This window comes from Pelecanus crispus, chromosome 4 (genome assembly GCF_030463565.1).
Source record: "Pelecanus crispus isolate bPelCri1 chromosome 4, bPelCri1.pri, whole genome shotgun sequence".
Taxonomy (NCBI): domain Eukaryota; kingdom Metazoa; phylum Chordata; class Aves; order Pelecaniformes; family Pelecanidae; genus Pelecanus; species Pelecanus crispus.
This window is the reverse complement of record NC_134646.1, coordinates 2,077,674-2,101,950: the sequence shown is the minus strand read 5'-3', so window position 1 is coordinate 2,101,950 and position 24,277 is coordinate 2,077,674. Positions and strand designations below refer to the sequence as shown.

The 24,277-nt window shown below is 48.0% G+C and overlaps 1 protein-coding gene across 1 annotated transcript in view; it reads left to right on the top strand.

The window, feature by feature from the left end:
* Positions 1–24,277, top strand: part of SLC4A4 (solute carrier family 4 member 4) — a 168,104-nt gene that overhangs the window by 63,761 nt on the left and 80,066 nt on the right. Inside the window, exons 3-5 of the mRNA XM_075709210.1 lie at positions 5,399–5,552; positions 11,862–12,022; positions 14,761–14,940. Coding sequence (XP_075565325.1) covers positions 5,399–5,552; positions 11,862–12,022; positions 14,761–14,940 — 495 coding nt within the window. The remainder of the gene's footprint in view (positions 1–5,398; positions 5,553–11,861; positions 12,023–14,760; positions 14,941–24,277) is intronic.

The following is a 24,277-nucleotide window of genomic DNA, read 5'->3' as shown; positions in this document are numbered from 1 at the left end:
TGCATCTAAAAACCCTCAAGCTCTGGGGCTTGCCTGTGCAGGAGCGGCCAGGAAAATGAATGGCAATTGATCAAAGGTATAAATCATAAGGGAAATGATTAAACCGCGTAAGGTCTTGTATCGACATTAGCACACAATTAAAATTGTTTTGGGTAGTGGATTAATTTTGGAAGTGAAGTCAGCTAAACTAGAATGAAAATGACTTCAAATCTGATAAAAGTGTCTGCACAGGTGTTTCACGTAACTAGCTCGCTCTGACTGCAGATGGATTTGAACCAAGTTTTGGCTGAGTGAGGGCAACCCCAGAAGTTAATGGGAGTGCAATCATGTCCTATTTGAATAAGCGTATTTGGAAAGCGCGTTTGACAAATAGCCTTCCCTGATAATGTTACCACAGGCTTTGAGGAAGGATTTACACCAGGTCTCTTGTGGATTTTTGTAGCTGCCGACGTACTTCAAGGTAACGGAGAACTTGATGTTAGGTGGCCTCTTTGGCCTTGAATGGAGGAAGCAGTTGACCGAGGTGCAGATCCCAAGGGTATTGAGAAGTGTCGCTGGTAGCAGCAAGCTGAAAAAACAGGAGGAAAACGGTGTTGGTTGATTGGAGAAGAGGCTGCGTTGCTTGAACATCAACACAAGTGACTCTCTCGCGTCCGCCCCGTCCCACGGCAGCATCGTACACCTGGAGAGCCGGGCTGTAACCATCTTCCACCCACGACAAGCGAGGCACCAAAGCGGGAGGTGACTTGAGGATGTTTGCCGATACCACGAAGCCCCCCGGCATTTCCGTGCAGGCATTGCACCTGCTCTTCCATCGTGCCGGGCAGCGAGGCAGGGCTCCCACCAGAGCCAGCGGTTGCAGGAGTGGGACTGACGTCGGGCTGGGACGTTCATCTGTGGCTGGTTTGAGGTTGTCGTGCTAGAATGTGTCTCTCTCTATTTCTGGGCTCCCTGAGATTTCTCTCTGTTGATGGAGATTGATTTTGCCTTTGGGAACCCGAGGGTATAAATTGTACTCATGATTGGCCTGAACTGAACTAGGAGAAACTGCTGATGTGTTCATTCTCTTCTGCAAGTGATGTATTTTATAAGCCGCCTCGTGGACCGCTTGTGACCGAACGCAAAACAGGAAAGGGAGAAGGGAGAGGTAAGAGGTGTCACTTAGGGATAGCAATAGCTCTCTTTGAATGTTGCACTGGAGCAGCTGACCATCTGCAATTAATACCTTCATCCCTCTCCCATTCAGAGGAAAAATGTAATCCTGGCCATCTAAATCTGTGGATTAGCATTTTCTCTGCTACATATGTCTGTTGAGCATCAGGATGTTTCTTGAATGAGAGAGCGAGGAAAATAATATTAAAAAGACTTAGCAGCGGCGGCAGCTGATCCTGTCGTTAATGGTGCTGGTTCCAGCAGCTCCTAAACTGGACGGATTAGGTAGAAGCGAAGGTGATGGTCAAGGCTGGGGCAGGCTGGCGGGGTTGGTGCTCAAAGGTCGGGCAGGGGGAGGTCTGCAGAGTTCACCCCCCGGGTTAATTGCTCTCCGGTTCTTAAGCCTGATACTCAGCTGTCCGCCCCGCGCTGAGCACACAGTGTTCGCTCCGGAGATTAAGATGAAAATATGTTCTCCTTGCTAAAGAGAGCACATAAACAACCCATAAACGGCCCATTAACCTACAAAATCGCAATAAAGAACATGTGGTAAAGCAAGCCATAGGAGACCTGTGACCCAGCAAATGCCTTAATTGGATTTTGAACCTTATCATCTGTGCTAAATGCAGCTAATAGGAAATTAGCAAAAACGAAGGAAGGAAGAAAAGAAAGAAGAGGCGATGTATGATGCACGTCCAGGTTTGGTGGGAGCATTTCTGTAATTCCTCTCTCGATGCAGGTCAGTGAGCAAAATGTTGTGGGTGGTTGTGGAATTACCGTGTTATGGGATCGAGTATTAGGGTAGCACTTCCGTGTGATAAAACCACTTTAAAATGACTGAAAAGAGATAATTTTCCCATCGGCTGCGACCGATGCCTTCAGCAGCTCTAGAAGCTCTGCGGTCACTTCTGTTAGAGGCTCTTCCACGCACCAACCGCTTGCTGTGCTGCACGTTGCTTTTTGAAGCGATAGGATGTAAATTGGTTTTTTTGCTTTTCGAGCTGCGATATTTACATTCTGTTCAGCATATGAAAGCATATTGAGAGTCATTAGTGCAGATTGAGAGGGAAGATGATGGAACGTGCACGTAACGGGTACTCCACCGGCAGGTCTTGCTCTTCGTCTGGAGGATGACAGCAGAGTTTGGACGCCATCAGCCACGAGCTGTAGTCGTCCAGCTTAAATTCCTCGGGCCCTTTCCACCGCTGTGAAACCACCGAACGGCTGGAGAGTGGCAGCCGCTCGACGCCGGTGTTCTTCAGCTAAATTCAAACCAGTTAAGGGAAGATGAGAGAGTAGATCATGGAAGTCTGCGGGCTCATGCAATAAGCTGTTCTATGTTCTTTTGGCCAGGTGTTGTCTTTGAATTCTCTGTATTTAAAGGCCTGAGCTGAATCTTTGGCCTCTGTTTTATTAGGTATTTTTTTCCTGCGAACACCTAGTGAGAGATCTCTGCCCTCAAGCCTGCACGAGAAATTGAACCCTGCCGCCTGACGCTCGGTGCATTGGTTTCAGCGCGACCTTCTGGCACCAGTGGTTGATTGGGGCTGACTGTATAAAGATGAGCTCGTGTCACGCCTAATTGCGTTTTTAGAATAGGCTACTCTTAATTATTTATACTAATGTTTGTTTTAAACGTGCTTTAGAGGGAGATTTTTAGCCCAAATTGCTTTTATAATTGCAAGGACAATTTTCACGCGTAAGGTTGCGCGTTTGCAGATGTATTTTGGAACTGTTCTGCAAAGCGCATCTGTTACATCCAAGTCAACTAATCAAATAGTTCTTATGCACCTCACAGATTCTGAGAAATATATCTGAGGGAAAAAAGATAAATTCTGCAGGAGCTAGCGGTTAATGTAAGAGCGCTGATTGCCAAGAGGGTTAACATGTATTTTGCTATAGCTACATGTCTGTAAAAGCGGGTTAGCAATATTTTTCTCTCCTGTTAGGAGCATGTCAAAGGAAGGTTTTTGTTTTTGTGGGAAGTGATGGATTTTCTCAAAGGAAGGACTGATGGGAAATGCGACAGCCTTTGCGTAGCCAGCCTGGGAATTTTACTGAAGGATGGGCGATGCGTGGCTTCCGTGCCGTAGCGGCACGGGCACGGACCGGTCGGTCTGTGTTGGGAGGCTGCTGTAGCACGTTTTCCGAGCCCGTCGTGGCTAAGGAAACTGTGATTCCGAAACGGTGCCCTCGAAATGGCGAGTGGTGATACGCGGTCCCCGGGACGTGCGTGCAATTCGGTATTTGTGTTGGGGATCGGCAAGGGCTGTGCCGCGCAGCGCGACGGAGGAGAGCGGTAGGGGCCGCATCTCGGGGAGGTGCAAATGGTGGGGGAAAGTAGATGGGATTTGCGGCAAGAGGTGGAGGCCAGCACCAGTTTGCGGTGCCTCAGCGGGTTGTGTCTGTGCAGACACGATGGGCGCTGTTGGAAACCAGCTTGATACACCTAGCCGGCAGGCAGAGAGGCTGAACCGTTACGCTGCGTACTCAGGGACGGTCCAGGCTTTTATGGATTTTCTTAACGGGATTGTGTTTCTGTGATGAAAGGCAACGCTGCCGAGGACCTCGTGGCAGGAGAAAGGAGGAGCGTGTACACGTCCCTGCTCCCGTTTAAGTGGGAGAAGGCAACCGCTCTCCAGCCCATTTAGCGGGACGTGCGGTACTCCGAAGACCTCTGCGGAGGTTGCCTTCTCTGGTGCTGGGTTGGATGTTGCAGAAGGGACGCGTGGCTCCTCTAGAAACACGTAAAGCCAAAAGACTGGTGGGTGCTAGGGTGCCCAGCAGCCCGAACTCTCAATACCATCCTGGCCCGAGTGCTGCAGAGGTTTCCAGACGCGTGGCTCTGTTGTTATCCCTCCTGCCTGAGTTGCAGAGCCCGTGCGGGGCCGTGCACTTGGATGCCCAGGGACTTGCAAGGGCGTTTATAGCTGCAAATATACTTTCGATAGAAAAGAAATCTGTTTTATATTATGAAAGCATCATCACCCTAACTGGTGAAGAAATGAATTTGCATCAACCTTTGCTGAGTAATTTAAGAAGAAAGCTATGAAAGTTTCTTTAAAAAAAAAAAAAGAGGAGGAAAGGGCATGCTTCTTACTGGCTCCTTTTTTCACATTACAAATTGAGACTTTGTTTGCCCTGAAAAAATCGACGGTGATTGGACACCTGGTGTAATTAATTATTTTGCAACAGACAGACAGCTGATCTTTTGAAAAGAAAGGAGTCTTTAGCAGAACCGTTCAAAGTTCATAGTCTGCTGTTTAACTCTAATGCTAATAAACATTCAGCAGAAAGGAAGTCTGTCTTAAAATTTCACATGATCACACCTTCGTTTTAAGGTGATACGATCAGAAAAAAAACTGTGGACCCCAAGAAGTCCTCCAGCGAGGTGACTCCTGTGGCGTGAGCTCCAGTTGCCTTTGGGAGATGCCCTGGGGTCCTGGGATGCGGCCAGCGGCGGTCTGGGGTTTTAATTTTGAATCATGCGTGTTTCTTAACTGGGAAGGGGTTTCTGCTAATTTTTCTCAAGCTAATAATGCAAACGAACTTTGCTTGCCCTATCAAAAGAGCGTGTGTTGAACATAGTTTCTTCTACCTAAATGGGCAGTCTTTCCCCAGTGGGACCAGTTGTTTTTTTTCAGTGCATTGGTGCCTGACTAAATGCGTTGGGTCGCATTCTTCACGTATAGAAGAGACAACCTTTCTGTTAAATATTCCCGTGTTTTCCAGCAGCAGGTCTGGGGAGGTTACAGCCTGCCTTGCAGGCCAATGGGAGCCCGAGCCTTGTTGGCAGGGAGGGGAAGGCCAGCAATGGGATGCTGTCACAGCAAGCCCCAAAATAGTTTGGCTGAAACTGGTTTTACGTCATATAAAAAAGGGGGCGAAGGATCTCAGCCGATCAGAGTACGAAAGGTCCTTGGGCACGCACCATAGAGCATATTGGTTTTGAGCTTGATAGCGCTTTTTTTACAAGGGCTGCAAATTGCTGTGACATAGTTAAGGACTGTAGGAAGAGGCAAGTTTTCCTGAACTTTACTCCCAGCTTGAACTTTTAAGAAGCTAAGTGAGAGGCAAGGAAGGGGAGAGAGGGAGACAGACGTACCCTCGCTCACGCCCCTCCGTCCGCAGCGCCTAGGATGTCAAATGGAAAAGACAGCCTGGAGAAGCAGCTGAATGGCTTTGGGGAGACGGGGAAGGAGAGGAGCCGCACGTCCCTGGTCATCTCTCAGGCCGTTAACCGCAGTATTTTCACCTCCGCAGTCTCCCCCCGCTGCCGAACGCATCCGCTTCATCCTCGGAGAGGAAGATGACAGCCCGGCACCCCCGCAGCTCTTCACGGAGCTGGATGAACTTCTGGCCGTCGACGGACAAGAGATGGAGTGGAAGGAGACTGCAAGGTGGGTCAGTTTTCCTTTACCCCGAAAGGGAAGGGCAGCTAGCTGTACGGGACCCCCGCGGGAAATTCCTTTTTAACGTTCGATTGGGGTAATATCTGTGCTGCAGGATCGCTTGGGGAATCCACAGAAAGGAGCCTGTATAGTTCAAATTACCTTTCTTTGATAAATGAGAGAATTCGAGGATCTGTTTAAATACCCCTTTAAAACAAAAACTAGAAAAAAAAAAAAAAAGAGTGCCAGATTTATTTGAATAGTTTGCTTACGGAGAGCCGACGGACGTATGGGCTTGTTAGTGCTTTGCAAAGAATGACGGTGTCGTGGCCAGAGTTGGCAGAAATCGGCACCTGGATAAGGCTTCTGCAGGTGTGTCAAAACGACTTCAATTTTATTGCCCAAAAGTAGATTTGAGCCTGACCCCACCGCACGCCACAAGTTGGGAAATTTTGACGGTGTCCCTCTCCTAGCGAGTTACTGATGAAATTCATTTTAAATAGGCAAAAAAACTTCAAGGTTTTTTTTCTTTTGAGGAACTGACTCAAGGTGTGTGTTAAATGCTGGATTGGGTTGCCCGCTTTGAGTTTCTTGGTTAGGTTCTCTGCCTGTTTCTTTGATGCTGCTGTTGGCTTGGTCAAAAAAACGTACCGAAACCATGGTCAAAAAACAATGCCAAAACACTGGCATGTTTTTTTGATCTGGTTGACGCAAGTTACCTATAGTTTATTTCTGAACACCACCAAAAGAGCCATTGGATTGGATTAGTGATCTAAAGGCTGCTGTTTAGCCTCTAGCCTTATAAAGTTTTGACTTTTTTAATCCAGTAAAAATATTTTTCTTGGGTTTGCCTGAAAAGGTAACCCCCTAATTGCAGTCTGGTTGCTGTGAAGGCCTGAAACGTCCCACTAGAAAGAGGTGCTCGCCCAGCCGGAGAGCAGGCTGGGGCTCTACCTTCCCTGTTCCCAATCCCCCTCGCTTAACTTGGGGCTTTTCGTTTTCCTTTATTGTGGCTGAGCTAAGCTCTTTCCCCACCTTCCAGTCTTAAGGGCACCTACCGTGTTCGTAGTTAGCCCGTGTTGTTTGGTTACCTTAATCTTCTTTACCTGCGATTCCATGAACCGCTCCACCACCTCCCCCTTTACCCCCTTATCTTCCTTTAGCTTTACTTCTCGGTCACTTGGAGAACCTATTTAAAGACTTTTCACCTTTTACTCTTTAACTTCTTACTTGTTGGTCATCCTTTTCTCCCTTGATTGCTTTTCTTCCCTCTTATCATTAGTTTTTATCATTGCATTTTGTCATCTGTACCGCCCGCCTCTGCTTTTTACAGCAAACGATGCTTTCCTCTGTCCATGCGCAGCTCTTTGGGAGTGGGTTTTAATGACGGTTTGTTAAAGCTTTTTCACGGTTCAGACCTTAGCGTGGTGCTACTTATCGAGCAGTCTCTTCGGTCTGTCCTTTGTAGTATGAGTGTTGGGAAGCTCTGTTTTCCTTAAGGCCACAAATGTCAGCCATCAGAAGAAAGATGCCCTGTGTCCTGCACGACGGATCACAAAGCACTTCTGTTTCTTGAGAGACGTTTGTCAGGAGCTCTCCGCTCTTACGTTGAGAGGACCTTACAGCGGGATACGCCTTCGTACTGCTGGGCGGCGGTAGAGAAATAGGGAGGTTTTCTCCTCTGCCAAATGATATCTGGTTTTATGTGTTTTCACACATCTTTGGTAGAAGTGCTAGATGGAGCTGTATAGGTGATTCTCTCTCTTTAAAGATACTAAGATGGCAGTGTAGGTTAATGGTTGGACTGGATGATCTTAAAGGTCTTTTCCAACCTAAACGATTCAATGATTCTATACGTGTATACGTTACATGCTTTAAGCACCCTGTTGAGGCACTGTGTCGTTCCTAAACTTGGCCCACCCTCCTGACTTGCACGCTCTTTTGTTGATAGCGATCTTGCGTAGCGCACGATCGTGCAGGATTTATCAGTATCTTCCTGAAATGACTTAATCTTGCACAACAAAACCTGCTGTAGGCTACGGAGCGGCTCCTACTGCAGGACGTACCAGCTAGAGCTGGCTAGCTCTGTGCTTCAGCGGGCAGAGCAGCTGCCAGCTATGGAGCTCGCTGCGGCTCGTTGGTCGAAGACTTGACAGAGCGCGGAAGCTCTCATGAAAGAGTGTTTGTATGAAAAGGTTTAACAAATTATGCCATCCCTTCCAGAGCTGTTCTGGTCAATAGGGAAATAAGCGGTACGTGTCACGGAAAATTTCTAGCCAGCACCTGAAAGCTACCAATTAAAAGATGTTTCCCCAGAACGGGACCATGCATTGCCCGTCCTGGTCCTTGATTCATGTGAGTTCAGCTGTCTGTGGTGCAACCCCGGTATAAACGGGCTGTAGTTGTCCCCCTGCACGCGGTGACATTTCTGACAGTAGGTAAGATCAGCCCGTGACCAGGGCTTGAGGATGTCATCGTATTCCTTTGCGCGGTCCTGTTGGCACGTCACGGTGTTGGGCCCTGGTTCACGATAACGGGCCATTTTGGAAAAACGTCCTTAGCGCATGCAGGGTTTCACAACGAAGCCCTGTAAATGCATTGGAAATGGAGCAGTAAAAGGGAAGGTTTATTGCTGTTAAAAGGTAACCTGAAGATTTGGGTCACTGGGTGCTCCTTGTTGGTTTTGTTGGCGCTTGTAATCGATTTACCTGCTGCGGATGGACAAGTTCTTGCACCGACACGTGAATGTTTGCATTTCAGCAGCAGCGACGGGATACAGAGCAAACTAGGAAAAGGAAAAGCCCTGAAGCAGCTGGAGGCCAGCAGTTTGTTTTGAGGCTCAGTACAGCGCGTTGGGGAAGCAAAATGTGTCCACCATAGCGTGGGGTTTGTCATTCTGCCAGGCAGGGAGGTGGTAGAAAGATCATGAGATGACAGAGAAGAGGAATGAAAGGACTGTGGGATGGTGGGTAGGGTTATTTTTAATCTTCTATTGTGGTCTTTTTTTATGATATAAGCTCTGTCAGGCAGTACATGTATATCCTTCACCCTTTTACACATTGTAATATTAACACGCCTTTTACACAATCCTTTTTGAAGCTCTAAAATTAAAAAAAAAGGTGGCTCCTGCATCTTGGTTAGCAGAGATACTAGCTGTCTCCGCAGTATGCGTGCACTGACTATACCGTCGGCTCCCAGACACGCGTTAGAAGTGCAGGGTGTTCTTCCGGGGGCAACCGAGTGCGCCGGCGGCGGATTTTTCTCCCAAGTCTCGGCCCTTTGGAGCCAGCGATGCTGATAGGGACCTGAACTGAGAAGTCCCCAGTGCCGGGAGAGCCTTGCTGGAGCCGTCAGCGTGGTTCCCAAGAGGCAGGACAGGACGTGGGTGTTTTATGTCACACCTTGCTGCTTCTCTGATGTGGTCGTGGGAGCGTTTACGAGCTCTTGCAAGCGAAGCACAGCTGGCAGACAGGACGAATACATAGATGTCAAGAACAGAGCGGGGTAGAGATGAGGAAGGTAATTCGATTGTTTTCTCAAATAACAGCAGAGATAATCTTTTGCCCTGAAACGGCGCGTTGCTGCTGGGCTGCAGACAGCGTTGCTTTCAGCGCTCGGGAAGCGCTGTTGGGAGCCGTACAATTCGATAGTCACGCCATAGGAAGCGTCAACCCTGCGGCCGTCTCTTTCGCCCTCTCCGCTGCCCTCCACCCTGAAAGTCCGGCACTTTTTTCCGGCGCTCAGCAGCTGCCCATGCAACTTTCTGGTTTGGGCGAGCTGTTCTGCAGAAGCAGATTTTTTTTATTTTTTTTTTTTTTTTTAAAAGAAGAAAAAATAAAAAAAAAGGCATTGCTCTATATGGAAAGCCACGTGGACAGCTTTACTTAAGAAGTACTCGGGCTGGTTTGCGTAGGGGATGGTGTGCACCCAGGCTTTGGAGGGCACTGAAGAACCAAGTGTCCAAAGCCGCTTCAGGGCGTTTGGGAGGCACCTCGCTGTCGGTGAATGCCCGCTGCCATGGACGGGCGTGAACGCTTCCCAGGAAAATTGTTGTTCTAGGGACTGCGCTGAGCAGGGGATAGTTCAGACAGGTTTGCAGGTTAAAATCGGTTTTATTGTGTTTGTGTTGTGGATTATAGTGAGAAAAGTAAACAGAAAGCAAATATTGATAGTCGTAAAGAATACGCTTTCGCTGGGCAGACAAACGCTTTGTAATTTGCAGCCTTTATGCTCTGGCAGGGTGAACTGCATCTCGGTCACCCCTAATACACAGCCTTTGAAACTCACTGATTTGCCGCTGCCCGAGTCCCTCAGGTGTCCTAGGAAGTACCTAGATTTTGTGAACTAAATAGAACCTTATTAATTTGAAATCAAATGCAGTCTTTGAGCTTGAGTTAAAAAGCATCTTTTAAAAAAAAAGTCTCAAAAAGAGATTATTGCAATTGAAAAGCGTAATTGATTAATCCTCAGGTAATACATTTTTCAGGATTAAATATAATTTCACTCGGTGTTAATAATATTCTTTTGCACCAATTTATGACCTTCCTTACCTTTACGTGTGTGTGCTTTGTCTTAATAATCCCCTTATATTAGTCACTGGAATTTTCATTTGCCACATATATTAAAATGGTATCTCAAGACAGGATTAAAAAACACTTCTGCTTTGCAATTAGACGATATTACAACACCTTCTTTTTCCTGCACTCCGAGCTTACACCAAAGCCACAGCTGGCTGCTGCAAGAGCCCGGCGGTGGGCTGCAGCCCGGCGCTCGGGGAGGTGAAACCTCCTGCGTGCCTGCTGCCAGGGCGTGGGTTTAGGGGCGTAAAGAGTATTTTGCACAGGATTTAACCTTTGCTCTAATCTTCAACTAGAGATGAGCTTTCTGGGTTTTTCAGACCGGCTGTGTTAAATCATTCAACAACGCCTGGAGAGCGGAGGGAAAGAACGAGCCCCTTAATTTGTCTCTTTTCCTTTGGTGGCGCGCTCGTTCTGCTAAGAGCATCTTCAGATGTGGTTGGGATGTGCTCCTCTGCTCCGCCCTTTGCCTCGTGCCAGCCCGTGTCCAGGCAAGGGCAGCGGAGCTGGTGCAGGGTCTGGAGCACAGGGCTGGTGGGGAGCGGCTGAGGGAGCTGGGGGTGTTCAGCCTGGAGAAGAGGAGGCTGAGGGGAGACCTGATGGCTCCCTACAACTACCTGAAAGGAGGGGGCAGTGAGGTGGGTGTTGGTCTCTTCTCCCAAGTAACAAGTGATAGGACGAGAGGAAATGGGCTCAAGCTGCGCCAGGGGAGGTTTAGATTGGATATTAGGAAAAATTTCTTCACGGAAAGGGTGGTCAAGCACTGGACCAGGCTGCCCAGAGAGGTGGTGGAGTCCCCATCCCTGGAAGTGTTCAAAAAAGGGGTAGATGTGGCACTTGGGGACATGGTTTAGTGGGCATGGGGGTGTTGGGTTGATGGTTGGGCTGATGATCTTAGAGATCCTTTCCAACCTTAATGATTCCTAGTTTTACTTTCATTAAAAATAATGCAGCCACCAAGCCAGGAAACATGAAATTGCTACTCTACCCTTAACTGGTTTAGTGGTGGACTTGGTAGTGTAGGTTAATGTTTGGACTGGAGGATCTTAAAGGTCTTTTCCAACCTAAACGATTCGATGATTCTACGGGGCAATGTTCTTTGGTGCTGCTGAGTTTTGGCAGTAGCTGAGGTTCTCAGATTTTATTGTCTGGATCTGAATACTGGAATACAAGTCACCTTATTTCCAGAAATGCTGATCCCCCCGCCCCCCCATTCCTTTTTGTGGAGCTGTGGTGCTCAGCCCTTCTCACTTGAGATTATTTTAAGTGTGAATGTAGTTCCCTGACTTTCTCTCCGTTGGGTCTGGCGAAGCGGTGGCCGAGCTGTGGTTGGCTTGATGCGACGTCGGGTTAGGGACTGGGTGTGCAGACTGCGGGGGGAATGACCGGCTCTCAGCCGAGTCACTGAAGCTGCCTATGTACTCTTGGCCTGGAGCAAACATCAGCTAAAGGCTGTTAGTTTAAGTCTTGGTGAAAGCTATTAAAGATAACACGTTTTACCCCAGATTTGCAGTAGTTTACCAGCAGGCAGAGCATTATCGCCGCTCAGCTGACACATACCAATTCATTAAGCCTTTGCAACTTGATCGTGGATTTGTGGCCTCGGAGGCGTGTGGGAAAATGCGTGTGCTTGAACTTGTCGGTGTGCCGTGACGGATCAGCTCTCTCGCTTCTTCCAGGGATGCGTGTCTGCAAGGAGCCAGCCGCTTTAACGTGCTCTCGTTGCTCTGTCCTCTCGTAGGTGGATCAAGTTTGAGGAGAAGGTGGAACAAGGTGGGGAGCGATGGAGCAAACCTCACGTGGCCACCTTGTCCCTGCACAGCTTGTTTGAGTTAAGGACGTGTATAGAGAAAGGCTCAATAATGCTGGATATGGAGGCCTCTTCTCTCCCGCAGGTGGTGGGTAAGTAAAGCTGCCTCGGCTCTTTCCCTCAACTCTTGCCTACAAATTTTTATTAACCCTGATGATGGTTTCGCTGATGGTTTTAATGAAGAAGCTCTGCTTTTTCAATAAAAGAGGAAAATAAAGAAATAATCCTCCAAGGAATAACAGGGAATACTGGAAAGTACATGGAGCAGGATAACAGATAAATGCAAGTTCTTCTCAATTTGGGAAGAAAAGAATCGACTTCAGTGATAATTAGTGCTTACCTTGCACTGGTTTTTGGTGGTTATATAGAACCATTTGCATCCTGAAGCATGTATCCTAAGTTATATCCCAAGGTACCGCTACGTGTGTGTGTGTGAAAGGAGTAGCACGCACTGACTTCATTTGTGTTCACTACCAGAAACGCAACACGTAAAAGGCCGGCTCCCTCAGGACAGAGCTACCCGGCAAGCGCTGCTTTGTGCAGAACGTTGGCCTGCGTGGTCAGAGCCGTAGGCTGCTTTCGGATGAGGGCCCGGGGTGGGCTGCTGAAGGCGGGTGAGGCTCTCTTTAGGATGGGGTGCTCCCCTCCAGCGAAGGAGACTGAAGAGCAGCCACAGTCCCAGCTGATGCTTCCCTCTGCTGAACGGCATGGTGGGTTTTTTGCAGTCAAAATAGCCGTGGCCTGGGATGACACTTAGTGACATTGCTGAGAGCTGGACCATGTCCCCGGTGACGTGTGAGAAGACATACAAAAATAAATTTTAAAAGCGAGCCATCCGGCGGAGCTACATTTAACCAAAACGCTGAGTTTAGAAGCTGTTGTGTGAAGAGGTGTAAGAGAGCAAAATGATAGTCTCCCCCCTCCCCAAACTCAGTGCTTTGAATTATGATCTCAGGAAGCAGGCTCAAAGTTGTCCTGGCTCGAAATTACCAAATATCAAGTGTTGCACTAGTTGGTAAAACTTGGAGTTACAAGTTTTACGTTGCAATTATAATTTGCTGGATGGAATTACAAAAGCTGCCTCTGCTGTTACCTATAGAGTTTTGAGCTTAGTTTTGTAAGTGCTTATGGTGGCACTTACCTTCCTTTATTTTTGCCTCTGTGTATCCAAACGCACAGCTGTGCAAAGTTTAAAAAAAAAAAAAAAATCCAAACCCCTTTGAAGTTTTATGCTGAGGCTGAACGCACTTCAGAAGATAGCAGCTGGTGTCAGTGGTCCAAAACTTTAACACTCAAACATTAAATTTCTTTTTGAAGTCACTTTGAGATGTCACGTTCAATATCCTTCTTCAACACCCAAATTAAATCTAATTCCTGGGAGATTAAATTACAAATCAGTGGCTGCTGTTGCTGTAACACTGTCCTGGGTGGGGTATTTTTGCTGGTCCAGATCCTTAATCAGATAGATACAGATGTCCAAGAAGCATGCAGACTTGGTTTCCAGAATTATTTAATCATGATCGCTTGGTTGGTGTCTAGTAGTGACACGTGGGAAGGAAAAACTCGGAGCTCTCTTCGTTGATTTGTGTTATATCAGAAACATGGAAGGGAAAAAATACTTGCCAGATGGAGAAGGATAAAGTTGATGAAGACAGACATGTGGTTCTGAAGGAGGTGTTCCAAAAATCACTAACAAAAAACACGAACGACAAAAGCTTACAGAAAAACGGCACTTTGCAAAAATAAACCTTTTGCCAAACGTTTTGTGTAACCGCACCTACGTGCATATATCATCCTTTAATGAGTTTGGGAGGAAGAACTAGGCTTTTTGCCCTCGTGATTGGAAGAGGCAGTCGTTCTTGGGGAGCATATAGAAGATGACTTTCTGACTCACTGAGTTAGCAAATGTGATGCATGTTCTGCCCCCACTTTCCCATAACTTTTATTATTAGCACAAATAAAAGTTACCGGTAGAGAAATGAGAGCTGCCACTTTCCCTTGGGGGACAGCACGTTCACTGAAGTAATCAAGGGAACAACTTAATGTGAGATTTAATGCACAATAGAGAGTCTTAATAAATCTGGCTGCCTTTTTTCTCTTTCTCCTGCGGGATGGGGGAGCAGAAAGGAGGGAACTGATGGGAAGCGAGCAGCCTGCAGTAGGCTGGGAGCCTTTTTCCTGGTGATTCAGTTAAAGGCAAAGCCACGTAATACGTCCTGTGACACTTGGAGCAAGTTCTGCCTTTTGTAATTGCCGTCATTTTACTTCAGTTCTGAGAGTGAATGATTTAATTAGTTACTCATCTCCAGGACTTTTCCCTGTTGGTAGATGAGGTTTTACTGGGGGCCTGCGAGGTGAACTCAGGTCTTGCTCAATCTGATAGAAGTTTTACCGTGTTATTTTGGGGAGCGTACTGGAACTTCCAATGGAGTTGTAGCTTCTTCACCAAAATACAGGGTCAGAGCAGATTCCCCTTCTGAACTAAGAACCGTCTTATCCCGGGCACGGTTGATTTGAAATAGGCTCAGTGGCACGTATGAAAACAACAGAAGGGCGTCTTGGTGCAATAGGTACGTACCGGTGGCTGATGGGTTTTGCTGGATGGAAATGCTTTTGTTACGTTTCAAAAGAAATGTCTAAAGGAGATTCCCATTAAAAATAAAATGATGAAATCTGGTGCTGGTTTTGAGATGGGCAGGAAAGCCTTCGGAAAGGGGGGGGTGAAAATGATCCGTGTCTCTCCCCCCGCTCTCCCTTGACGCAGCTGAGTTTTGTGCTTTGTGATTAATTTTGCCCTCCTCTCCCTCACCCTTTTCTTTGCGTGCGACAGAAATGATCGTCGACAATCAGATCGAGACGGGGCTTCTGAAACCAGAACTGAAGGACAAAGTCACCTACACGCTGCTCAGGAAGCACCGGCACCAGACCAAGAAATCCAACCTGCGCTCTCTGGCTGACATTGGAAAGACCGTCTCCAGTGCAAGTAGGATGTTTTCCAACCCCGATAATGGTAATGCAGAGGCTAACTGGCTATAGCCTTCCCTTTTAAAGCAACCCACCCAACCTGCCCGCCGGAGACTAACTGCATTGCCTTGACAATGCTTTTCTAACCCACCATTAGCGTAGCGAGACCCGTGCTGATAACACGGCAGTGGCGGGCTCCGAAGGCTGCTTTGGCCGTGGCACATCGCTCTAACCGTATCTTCACTGGACTGAGAGGGAGAGGAGGGGAGGTGGCAGGCGGGCAGCGGGCGCAGGAGGCACAGGGAAAGGCGGAGAGACGCTCTTGCGTCTGGCGTGTAGGAGATGACGTAGGAGCAGCGATAGGAAAGAGAGGTTTGCAAAAAAACTCCAGCCGTGCCCGACCCTAAAAGGCCGATCGTCTGAAATGTTTGGGCAGAGACGAAGCTTTCATGCGCGTTCGATTTCTGTAACAGATGCTGTCGATGGCGCTCTTAATCAAAAAGTACGTGATAGTAACATCTAGCTTGCATTTTATTGCCATACAATCATTGTCCAGTGTGGGTAAAGCTGATTTCCATCTCGCTTTATTCATCCTAAAATTGTTTTGTGGTGTCTGTTGTGACTATGTCTCTGTCTCTCTCTAAAAATGGCATAGTGAAGAGGTAGTGCCGTGTTTCTAGTGGTGTGTGTAAATGTGTGTGTGCCTGCGGATGCAGACAGCTATAGAGGCCTTGGCAGTGACTCTGTACTTACCATACGTTGAGATTTGCAGTCTTTTTGCTAGTGGTAATCAAAAAAAAAAAAAAGAGGAGTTTTAAGCCTATTGTCGTGTCTTGGAGTTCTGTCAACTGCCTCCTGTTGCAGTCTGGAAATTTGTCTAAAAGTTGCCGTTTTAAAATACCCAGAAATGAAAGCGAGCAAAGAGATTATTTTCTTCTTGCTACATTTAAGGCCTCTTAGCTTTCTGCGTTCCGCTTCTAAAACGCACCCTAACATTTCTCCCTAACCTATTATCATACTTTATTGATATTTCCTACTTTTTACCATCCTTTGCTTTTGCAGCAGGTGTGTTTGTGCATGTGAAGAATATTTCTTGCTCTTGATGATGCATCTTGTCATGTACGAGTGCCTTGGTAATGTGGTGATTAAGTGAACAGCACAAAGGCGCGATAGCATGAATCAAGGGAGCGTTCTGGGCATGCAGCTTGTCGGTGGATATCCCTGCAGGAGTCCAGCGGAGCAAAGAGAGGGACCGTGCTTTGGAGAGCACTGTAAAGAAATCCCAGGTCTGGGGAAGGAGCTCGGCGTGGCCAGATGAGGCGGCCGGTGCATGCTAAAGATAGGGGAGCCTCTTCCAGAGCGCGCTGCGGTGAGGGGGAAGGTTCTTCTGGGCATCACCAAGATTTGCTTTTGACCTGCAGGTTCCCACAAGCCTTGAGCAGACAGACACCTTGCTAAGTGGGTGACACACGCGGGGAGGGCCAGACCCAAGAGAGGTCTAGCTAAAGTGTTGCTCCTCAAGCCCCCCTTTTCCCATTAGCTCATTTCCCATTAGCTTCGGGCATAAAATTTGTAGGTGCCTCAGTTTTCTGCCCTTAGATCAGCCAGGCACTTCAGGTGGCTGGAGGATGCCTCAGTCACGCCGGGACTGGGCACCCAGCGAGGAACTCGTGTTTGGTTTCGCTTGGAATTAAGAAATTGCCTTCTTCCCAGCACACAGCTCAAGGGCTTTCCGTGGAGTCCTCCCCGCTGTTGGTATGGGAGGCATCTGCTTTCTCTTAAAAGAAGGAAACGGCTGTCGCAGGTAGAATGCGTAAACGTTATTTGCGGTGGTGTCTATAGATACCAGTTACCACCTCCGTGACTTCTGCTCTTTCTGGACCTTTGAAAAGATGAACGGGTTGGCGTTGAGGAGAAGGATCCTGGGCCACAGCCGTGCCATATTGGGGGCAAAACGTAAGAGGGACGCGTCTTCAGCACGCGTCGCTCGGGTGCTTCGGTCGCCTCGGGCATGGTGTAGGGGATGCCCCTCCATTTTTGGCACCGGCCCCAAAGCCCTTTCCTGCAGGTAGGCACCGCGACGCCGAGGGTTATGGTAGCACGGAGAGGTGTTTCCAGGCTGGCCCGCGGTACGCTCGTGATTCCACGGTCAGACCTAACCGTTCGTGTTGTGTGGGAGGCGAGCAGGGAGACTCCTGCCTGTGGGGACTGCCTCTGTGTTAGGGCAACGATACGCTTTTTTCCTCTCTTAGAGTTGAACAAGTAAGCAAGTTTACTATTTTATTCCGAGTTAACCTGTCTCGGTGAGTTCCTAAGGCGTAGAAATGTAAGGAAACCTTTAGGTTTGACTGTATGGCATTGCTCTGATGAGTGCCTCCTTCGGACACAAGAGTCTTAACTGAAGATGTTCAAGTGGGCTGTTTACAGCGTACGGCCACCTTCCACCTCTGTATTGCATCGATTTTTACTGCACCGTATGCTTGTAACAGCCTGTCGTGGTTTAGCCCCAGGCAGCAGCTCAGCACCACGCAGCCGCTCGCTCACTGCCCCTGCCCCGATGGGATGGGGGAGAGAATGGGAGCAGTGAGAGTGAGAAACACTCCTGGGCTGAGATAAGAACAGTTTAATCATTGAAATAAAATAAAGTAAAATAATAATAACAACAATATAATAATGATAATAACAATAATAATATCAAAGCAAGTGATGCCCAATGCAATTGCTCCCCACCCGCCGACCGATGCCCAGCCAGTTCCCAGCAGCGATCGCTGCTCCCCGGCCAACCCCCCCAGTTTCTATACTGCCCATGACGCCGTATGGTATGGAATGGCCCTTGGGGCAGTTGGGATCAACTCTCCTGGCTGTGCCCCCTCCCAGCTTCTTGTGCCCCTGGCAGAGCAGGGGAAGCTGAAAAGTCCTTGACTGGCATAAGCAGTGCTGAGCAACAACTAAACCATCAGCGTGTTATCAGCATTCTTCTCATCCTAAATCCAAACCACAGCACTGTGCCTGCTACTGGGAAGAAAATTAACTCTATCCCAGCCAAAACCAGGACACAGCCTCCTCTTTTTTCAGCAGGTGCTGAATGTTGAATTCTTCCTTTCTGCAGTTAAAGTCATTCCTTGAGGGGCCATCAGAACCTCAGGGTGTTAAATTAAAACTCACTTAAGGGGTTTGAAGGTAAATGATGCTCAGTGGATTATTTAACCGTACCTTGGACGGTAAGCCCTGTCTCTTCGCTGCATGGAGCTAGACTTTCAGGGCTGGTTAAAGAGAAAATACTGCTTATCCTGGGAAGGACGATGCTGACAATGGGCGTTCGTCTACGTTCTCACTCCAGCCCCTGCTTATATTTCATGGCTGAGGGCATCCTTTACTCACATCCTAGGTGACTTCGTTTTTCATCCATTTCTTTTTCTTGTTTGAAGGGGCTGTGCAGGTCCTGTCTCGGTTGGACCGATTCCCAAGAAATTCTTTTCCTGGCTCCACTTAGCCCGCTGGCTGACCTTCAGCCACTCCTTTCATGTTGTTTTGCCTCTGTTTCCCCGCCTGGGATGTTTATGTGTTAGGCAAATATATAATGCATTATGTTCCGTGACAGTTCAAGTGCTTTGAGACTTAAGGAGGGAGAGACTGACATACAAAAGGAAATACCTCATGAATAGTTGTTACTGTTATTTATTATTTACACTTTAATGAAAAAGTAACTGCAGAACGTATTTGATCGAGTTACACCATGCTCCCCGGAATTCAGTGAGTGCTTCTTATCTGCTTCTAAAGGCAGAATGTGTCCTGTAGCCAGATGAAAATTTAATGAGGGCGGCAGGAGCGCAGCTGTCTCTCAACGCGGCTAATGACAATAACGCAAGTGCCGTCAGCCCCAAGCGCTCCTAAACTCCTAGCGTTTCTTTCCAGGTAGGTATTTCCTTTCAGTGTCTACCTTCCATTTCAGCGTCAGGGAAACTTTCATCCAATATTCATGCTGCCGGCAGGTTCGTGAGGGCGGCAGCCCCTCTGTGCATCCCTTCTCGCCTCCGCACAGTCGGTTTGCGGGCTGGCATATTTGGGAAGCAGCTTGGCTTTCTGCTCGACTGACGTTTACTGCCGTTGTTAAAAGGGGGAACGTCTCATCTCTACCCATAAAACCCCCTAAAAATTTGATGGAAATTACAAACCACCCTGCTCGTTCAATGGACCCAGTTACTGTGTGTTCATGAAGGGTTGTTGTGTTCAAAAAACGGGCAGAGGTGGCACTTTGGGACATGGTTTAGTCTAGTCTACCCTTGATTGGTTTAGAGTGGACTTGGTAGTGTAGGTCAATGGTTGGACTGGATGATCTTAAAGGTCTTTTCCAACCTAAACGATTCGATGATTCTATGATTCTATGAAACGATCTCTACTCAAGCTGAACCAGACCCTGCTGTAGGTGATGTGTAAAAATATTAGGCAACTTACTGGCTCTTGCTGGGTGATCACAACTGGTTTGGAACCTATGATTTTGATACATAGCTAATTATATTAAATTACTTTCAAAAACATTTATTTAGGGAACACTTTAGCATAATGTCATTAGCGTGGATTCTGCCCATGATTTTTTTTTTTTTTTTTTTTTTTTTTCTTCAGGGCAGTTAGGCTTAAAACCCAAATTAAATAATGACAAATTTCTTCAAGGGTATTTGTTGGATCGGAAATCTGGAAATATCCCCTGGGCCATGGTTCCCTGGTAGCAGAGTCATCCTCCGCCCCTTTCTTTCATTTCACGGCTCTTTTTGAAGATAAGACTCAGTAGCAATCAGATGGGCAGAAACACGGAACTTTTGAGCGGCGAAGGTGTGCGCTGAATGCCTTTTATTCGCTGCTGCGTCACAAAGAGTGATGTTTGGATCGTGCCTGTGGGAGGATGTTTTCTCAGAAATCCTTTTGCTCTTGGGAAAGAAGTTGGCCAAAAGCTGGTAGTTTCTTGTGTGACCTCGGACGGAGGAGGATAAATCAAAGCGCTCCTTTGCTGTCCATTCAGCAGGAAAAAGATGATTATCAAAAAGGCGAGCAAAGCGGTACCAAGTAATTACTCAAAGCTACCTTAGGAAGACGCCACCCTTCTCGTTTCTTTTATTGGCAGAACCTTGAGCTGTACGAAGTGTTCAGCGAGGAGGGTTCGATTTTTACATTTCAATTGAACTCCTGCAGGGTTTTTTTTGACAGGCGCTTTTTTCTGTGTGTGTGTCTTGTTTTGTTGACTGGCTTTCTAAGGGTTCTTTGTGTCCTTTCCTGGCACAGGGTACAGCACTTGACGTGAAGCCCTGCAATAAATAACGTATACGCTAGCAGCTCTCCGGCAGTCCTTGCCCAGCCGGCACACCTTCGGGTTGTAACGCCGGTCTGCCGTGGGTTTTGCCACTGTATAAAATTGGAACCGTGGTCACCGTTCCGTATGCAGGTGCCTGAGGACTGTCTAATCAACGTTTACCAATGCTTCGGTGGTGACATTTGCCATGCATTTTTGACATTTTTCTCTAAAAGCTTCCTGCCTGCCAGCAGTTTGTATCATCTAACACCTGTGAGAGCCTTTGGCCAAAGCCTTGACGAGAAGTGGTGGGGTCGTACTAAAACCAAGCTGGCAGAGGCTGTAGAAAAACTGTGACGCGTTTCAGTGTGCGCGTTTTAACCACCATAAATAACGGCATGCTACCCGTCACCATGCGGATGGTGTCTGTGCTGCCCAAACATCTCATAAATGTTATTTATTTTCGCTGTGCCGACAGCGTAGTTTGGGAGCTGTTGGGTTAAAAGAACACTTAGGCTGTCTGCAACGCGTTGGCTGATGCACTGAGAGGAGGATAGCTAGCAACAGATGAAAACTTTTCTCCTCTAAAGTTTTTATTCTACGTTAGGGCTCAGCTTTATTCAGTTCAGTGTTTTTCATACAAACTGCCCCCTTGGTCCCTTTAGAGAGCTGAATGATGGCATCAGCTGAATTATACCAGCGCAGGAGGAGAGAAGTTTGAGGAGAGAAGTTGAAGTCAGAAATGAGATGTTTCTCAAGGAATGCTTGGAAAAAACCCACCAATGTATTTAGGTGTTTGCATTATTTGAAGCATTGCGGACTAAGGTGCGCATCTCCAAGCCCGAATTGGTGTGCCCGGGTACGTACACGGTCAGGATGCTCCAAGTCGGCTCCTACGGGGACGTGACCTGATCTTTTTTCAAACGCGCTGTGCGTCTGCCGTTCTTATTGACCGCACCGCAGCTCGGGACTGCTTCGCACAGCTAGCACTGCAGCTGCCTTACTCGGTTGCTTGTGAATTTTAGACACCGGGGATGGAAAACTGGCTCCAGACCTGCCAAGGGAACACTGAAAGGTGGAGCTACGGAGGAGACGTCGTGCTCCAAATGAGTGGGCTTGCCACTTTGGTCACCGAACTATGCAGCAAGGCGCACTTGTGTGTAACTGCGACTGTTCAAACACTCTGCCTCCTACCTGGCTTGCTTGTGCAATTGCTTGCGCGTTTCTTGCGGGTTTTTTTGGTTTTTTCTTTTTTTTTTTTTTCTTTGACTTTTCAACTTTGCTCTCTTCCTCCTCTTTGCTGCTGCTACTGTCTCCTGCTTGCACCGCACAAGCACGCAGCCCACTCGAGAGCTCCGTGCCCTGCCTAGCAACCCGCACGTTGGATGATGAAATGCGAGTGCAGCGCAGCCCCAGCGTGGGATGGCTCAGTAAGTCACGGGCAGGGGTAAGGGCGGGCGGGTTGGGGGAGATGCGAGGAAGAGGAAGGGGTAACTTGCGCTGGCCGGTCTCCCAACGCTTGCTGCTGCGTTAACAGTGGGACGACTGCAGATGTGTTCCTTGTGGAATGGCTGCTGCTCCGGGCGTCCACGTTACCCCCGCTATCCCCTCCCGCTGTGCTATTTCGCTCTGGTTTGCTTTTTTTCTTCATCTGGGATGAAACGGGTAGGTCAGCCTGCACTCCCCTCGGGGTGGTGGGCTCCCTCCTAAGCCATCTAGTGACATTTCTTTCATCTGTTGAAGCATCCTTTGGCTCTTCCCCATCAAAGGGCTCCAGGAATTTTGCCACTAATGCAGTCTTATAAATGCAACGAGCTTAAATATTTCAATTTCCATGTAAATGAAATACAAAAACAGGCTCCCTCTGTCACACAGCTTGCAGGTCCTGCCAGGTTTATCTCTCGGTGATGAGCTGGACTTTTCTCAGGCCCCGCTTCTGTGATTATCCTTCGTAAAACATTACTCATCAGGAGCCGTGCCGATCCCAGAGGAGCGTGTTGTTCCCCCAGGAGGGCGCAGCTTATTGCACTGATGGCACAGAGATATTCTTTGTAGGCCACAGCAATCTCCAGAAATCTGAATTTCAGGATATTTCCCCGTGCAAGATGACTGTTGAGCCTGTTTAGCAGAATGAGATAATAACATGGAGGGGTTGGGATTGCCTGCCTTGCTTCTTAGAATCATAGACTCGTTTAGGTTGGAGAAGACCTTTAAGATCATCCAGTCCAACCATTGACCTACACTACCAAGCCCACACTAAACCAGTCAAGGGTAGATTAGACTAAACCATGTCCCAAAGTGCCACCTCTGCCCGTTTTTTGAACACTTCCAGGGATGGGGACTCCACCACCTCTCTGGGCAGCCTGTTCCAACGCTTGACTACCCTTTCCGTAAAGAAATTTTTCCTAATTTCCAACCTAAACCTTCCCTGGTGCAGCTTGAGCCCATTTCCTCTCGTCCTATCGCTAACTACATGGGAGAAGAGCCCAACACCCCCCTCCCTGCCCCCTCCTGTCAAGTAGTTGTAGAGAGCAATGAGGTCTCCCCTCAGCCTCCTCTTCTCCAGGCTGAACACCCCCAGCTCCCTCAGCCGCTCCCCACCAGCCCTGTGCTCCAGACCCTTCCCCAGCTCCATTGCCCTTCTGCCCTTCTTGCACCAGTACTTGACTGAGCACAGCCAAGGAGAGGCTCACGTCGCCTTTGCCAGAGCGACGGTAATGTAAATTAGGCCCGAATCAGGAAATTATCCTTAGTTAGCAACCTGCAGAAGGGTGAACATCGTGTGCCGAAGGCTTTGGCTGAGGTCTCGGCAGCAGAAACTTTTTGCTCCGCTGGTTTGTTCAGGGCTGTGAGAGCCTGCAGGCTGAGGGGCTTGTTGCTTCCCTCTGCTCCCATATTTCCTCTCAATTCCAAGAAGCTGCTCACCCGAGGACTCCCAAATTTTTAAGGCTGGCTTTTTCCCCCTCTTCCAGGCCTTTCTCAGAAGTGGTATTGCTAGGCTTACCCCAGGGACTGAGATTGCCTTGTGTCACTGTAACCTCCAAATGGTTGAGTCTGCTGCAGGGAGTCGCTCTTAAGAGCGGGCTTGTTATACAAACATAAAATAATGAGTATTGGACGTGTCCTTCCTTGCTTTGGGTCTTCAAAGGTGCACAACCATTAGGAACCTATGTCAGAAGGGATTTAGGCTGTACAGATTGGGGCCACAGTGTCCGCAAAACCAAATGGCTTTTGAGCCAACGTGGCACATGTTGCATCTTGCCTTCCTAGCAGCAATTTTCTGTTAGTGACTTTGCTTGGCAGTCAAGATAAATTCAGGGATTTGGGGAAAACTTCTAAATGCAGGCTGGGATACTGTCCAGTTCCTTAGGTCAGCAAAGCTGGTAAAAGGTGAAGCTTGTGGTTTCCAGTCTGTGTTTTACAGATCGTCAAGGTCAGTACTGAGTGGGACTAGTCTGAACTTGAGGACCTCGTGAGGCATCTTCAAAAGACGGTATGCACAGACACCAAACTTCAGGGGAGAACAGTCATATTAGATGAGCAAGAGGTTTTGGCTGTCAGCATTAGGTGTAAAATTTCTTGCAGGGAGATGGAGATAGGAATCATCTTAGCCTGTGAGAACCCTATTTAAACTGGGATTATGAGACGCTTTCTACCTCCAAAGAACAAAGAGTACGTTGTGAAGCGTTGGTGCTCAGATCTCTGAATGCAAGGCCAGTCTGATGACGGAACAAGGGAGTGAATGAGGTCTGTGTGTTGTGCCAAGAAGTTGGGAGCTGCAGCGAACGTGCTCGCAGCTCTTTGTGGGGGTAAGTCTCAGAAACGAGTGCAGGTGCAGGCTTGCTTTCTTCTTGGGCTCAGGTCCTCCTTCTTGGTTAGGAGCTCTGTCACTGACTGCTATCACACAAGCAGTTTCTTCAGAGAAAATATCAGAGCAGCGCTGAATTGCCAGCGAGGGATTTCTGGGCGGGAGGGGGTCATTGCTCATCCGAAGCGCTCCAACTGTGACAAAAGGAGTTTCCCGAGAGCTCTCTGCCCGGCAGCTCGTGCTTCTTCTTGTACAGGGCTTTGTCTGATGTCCCTCACTTAGAATCATAGA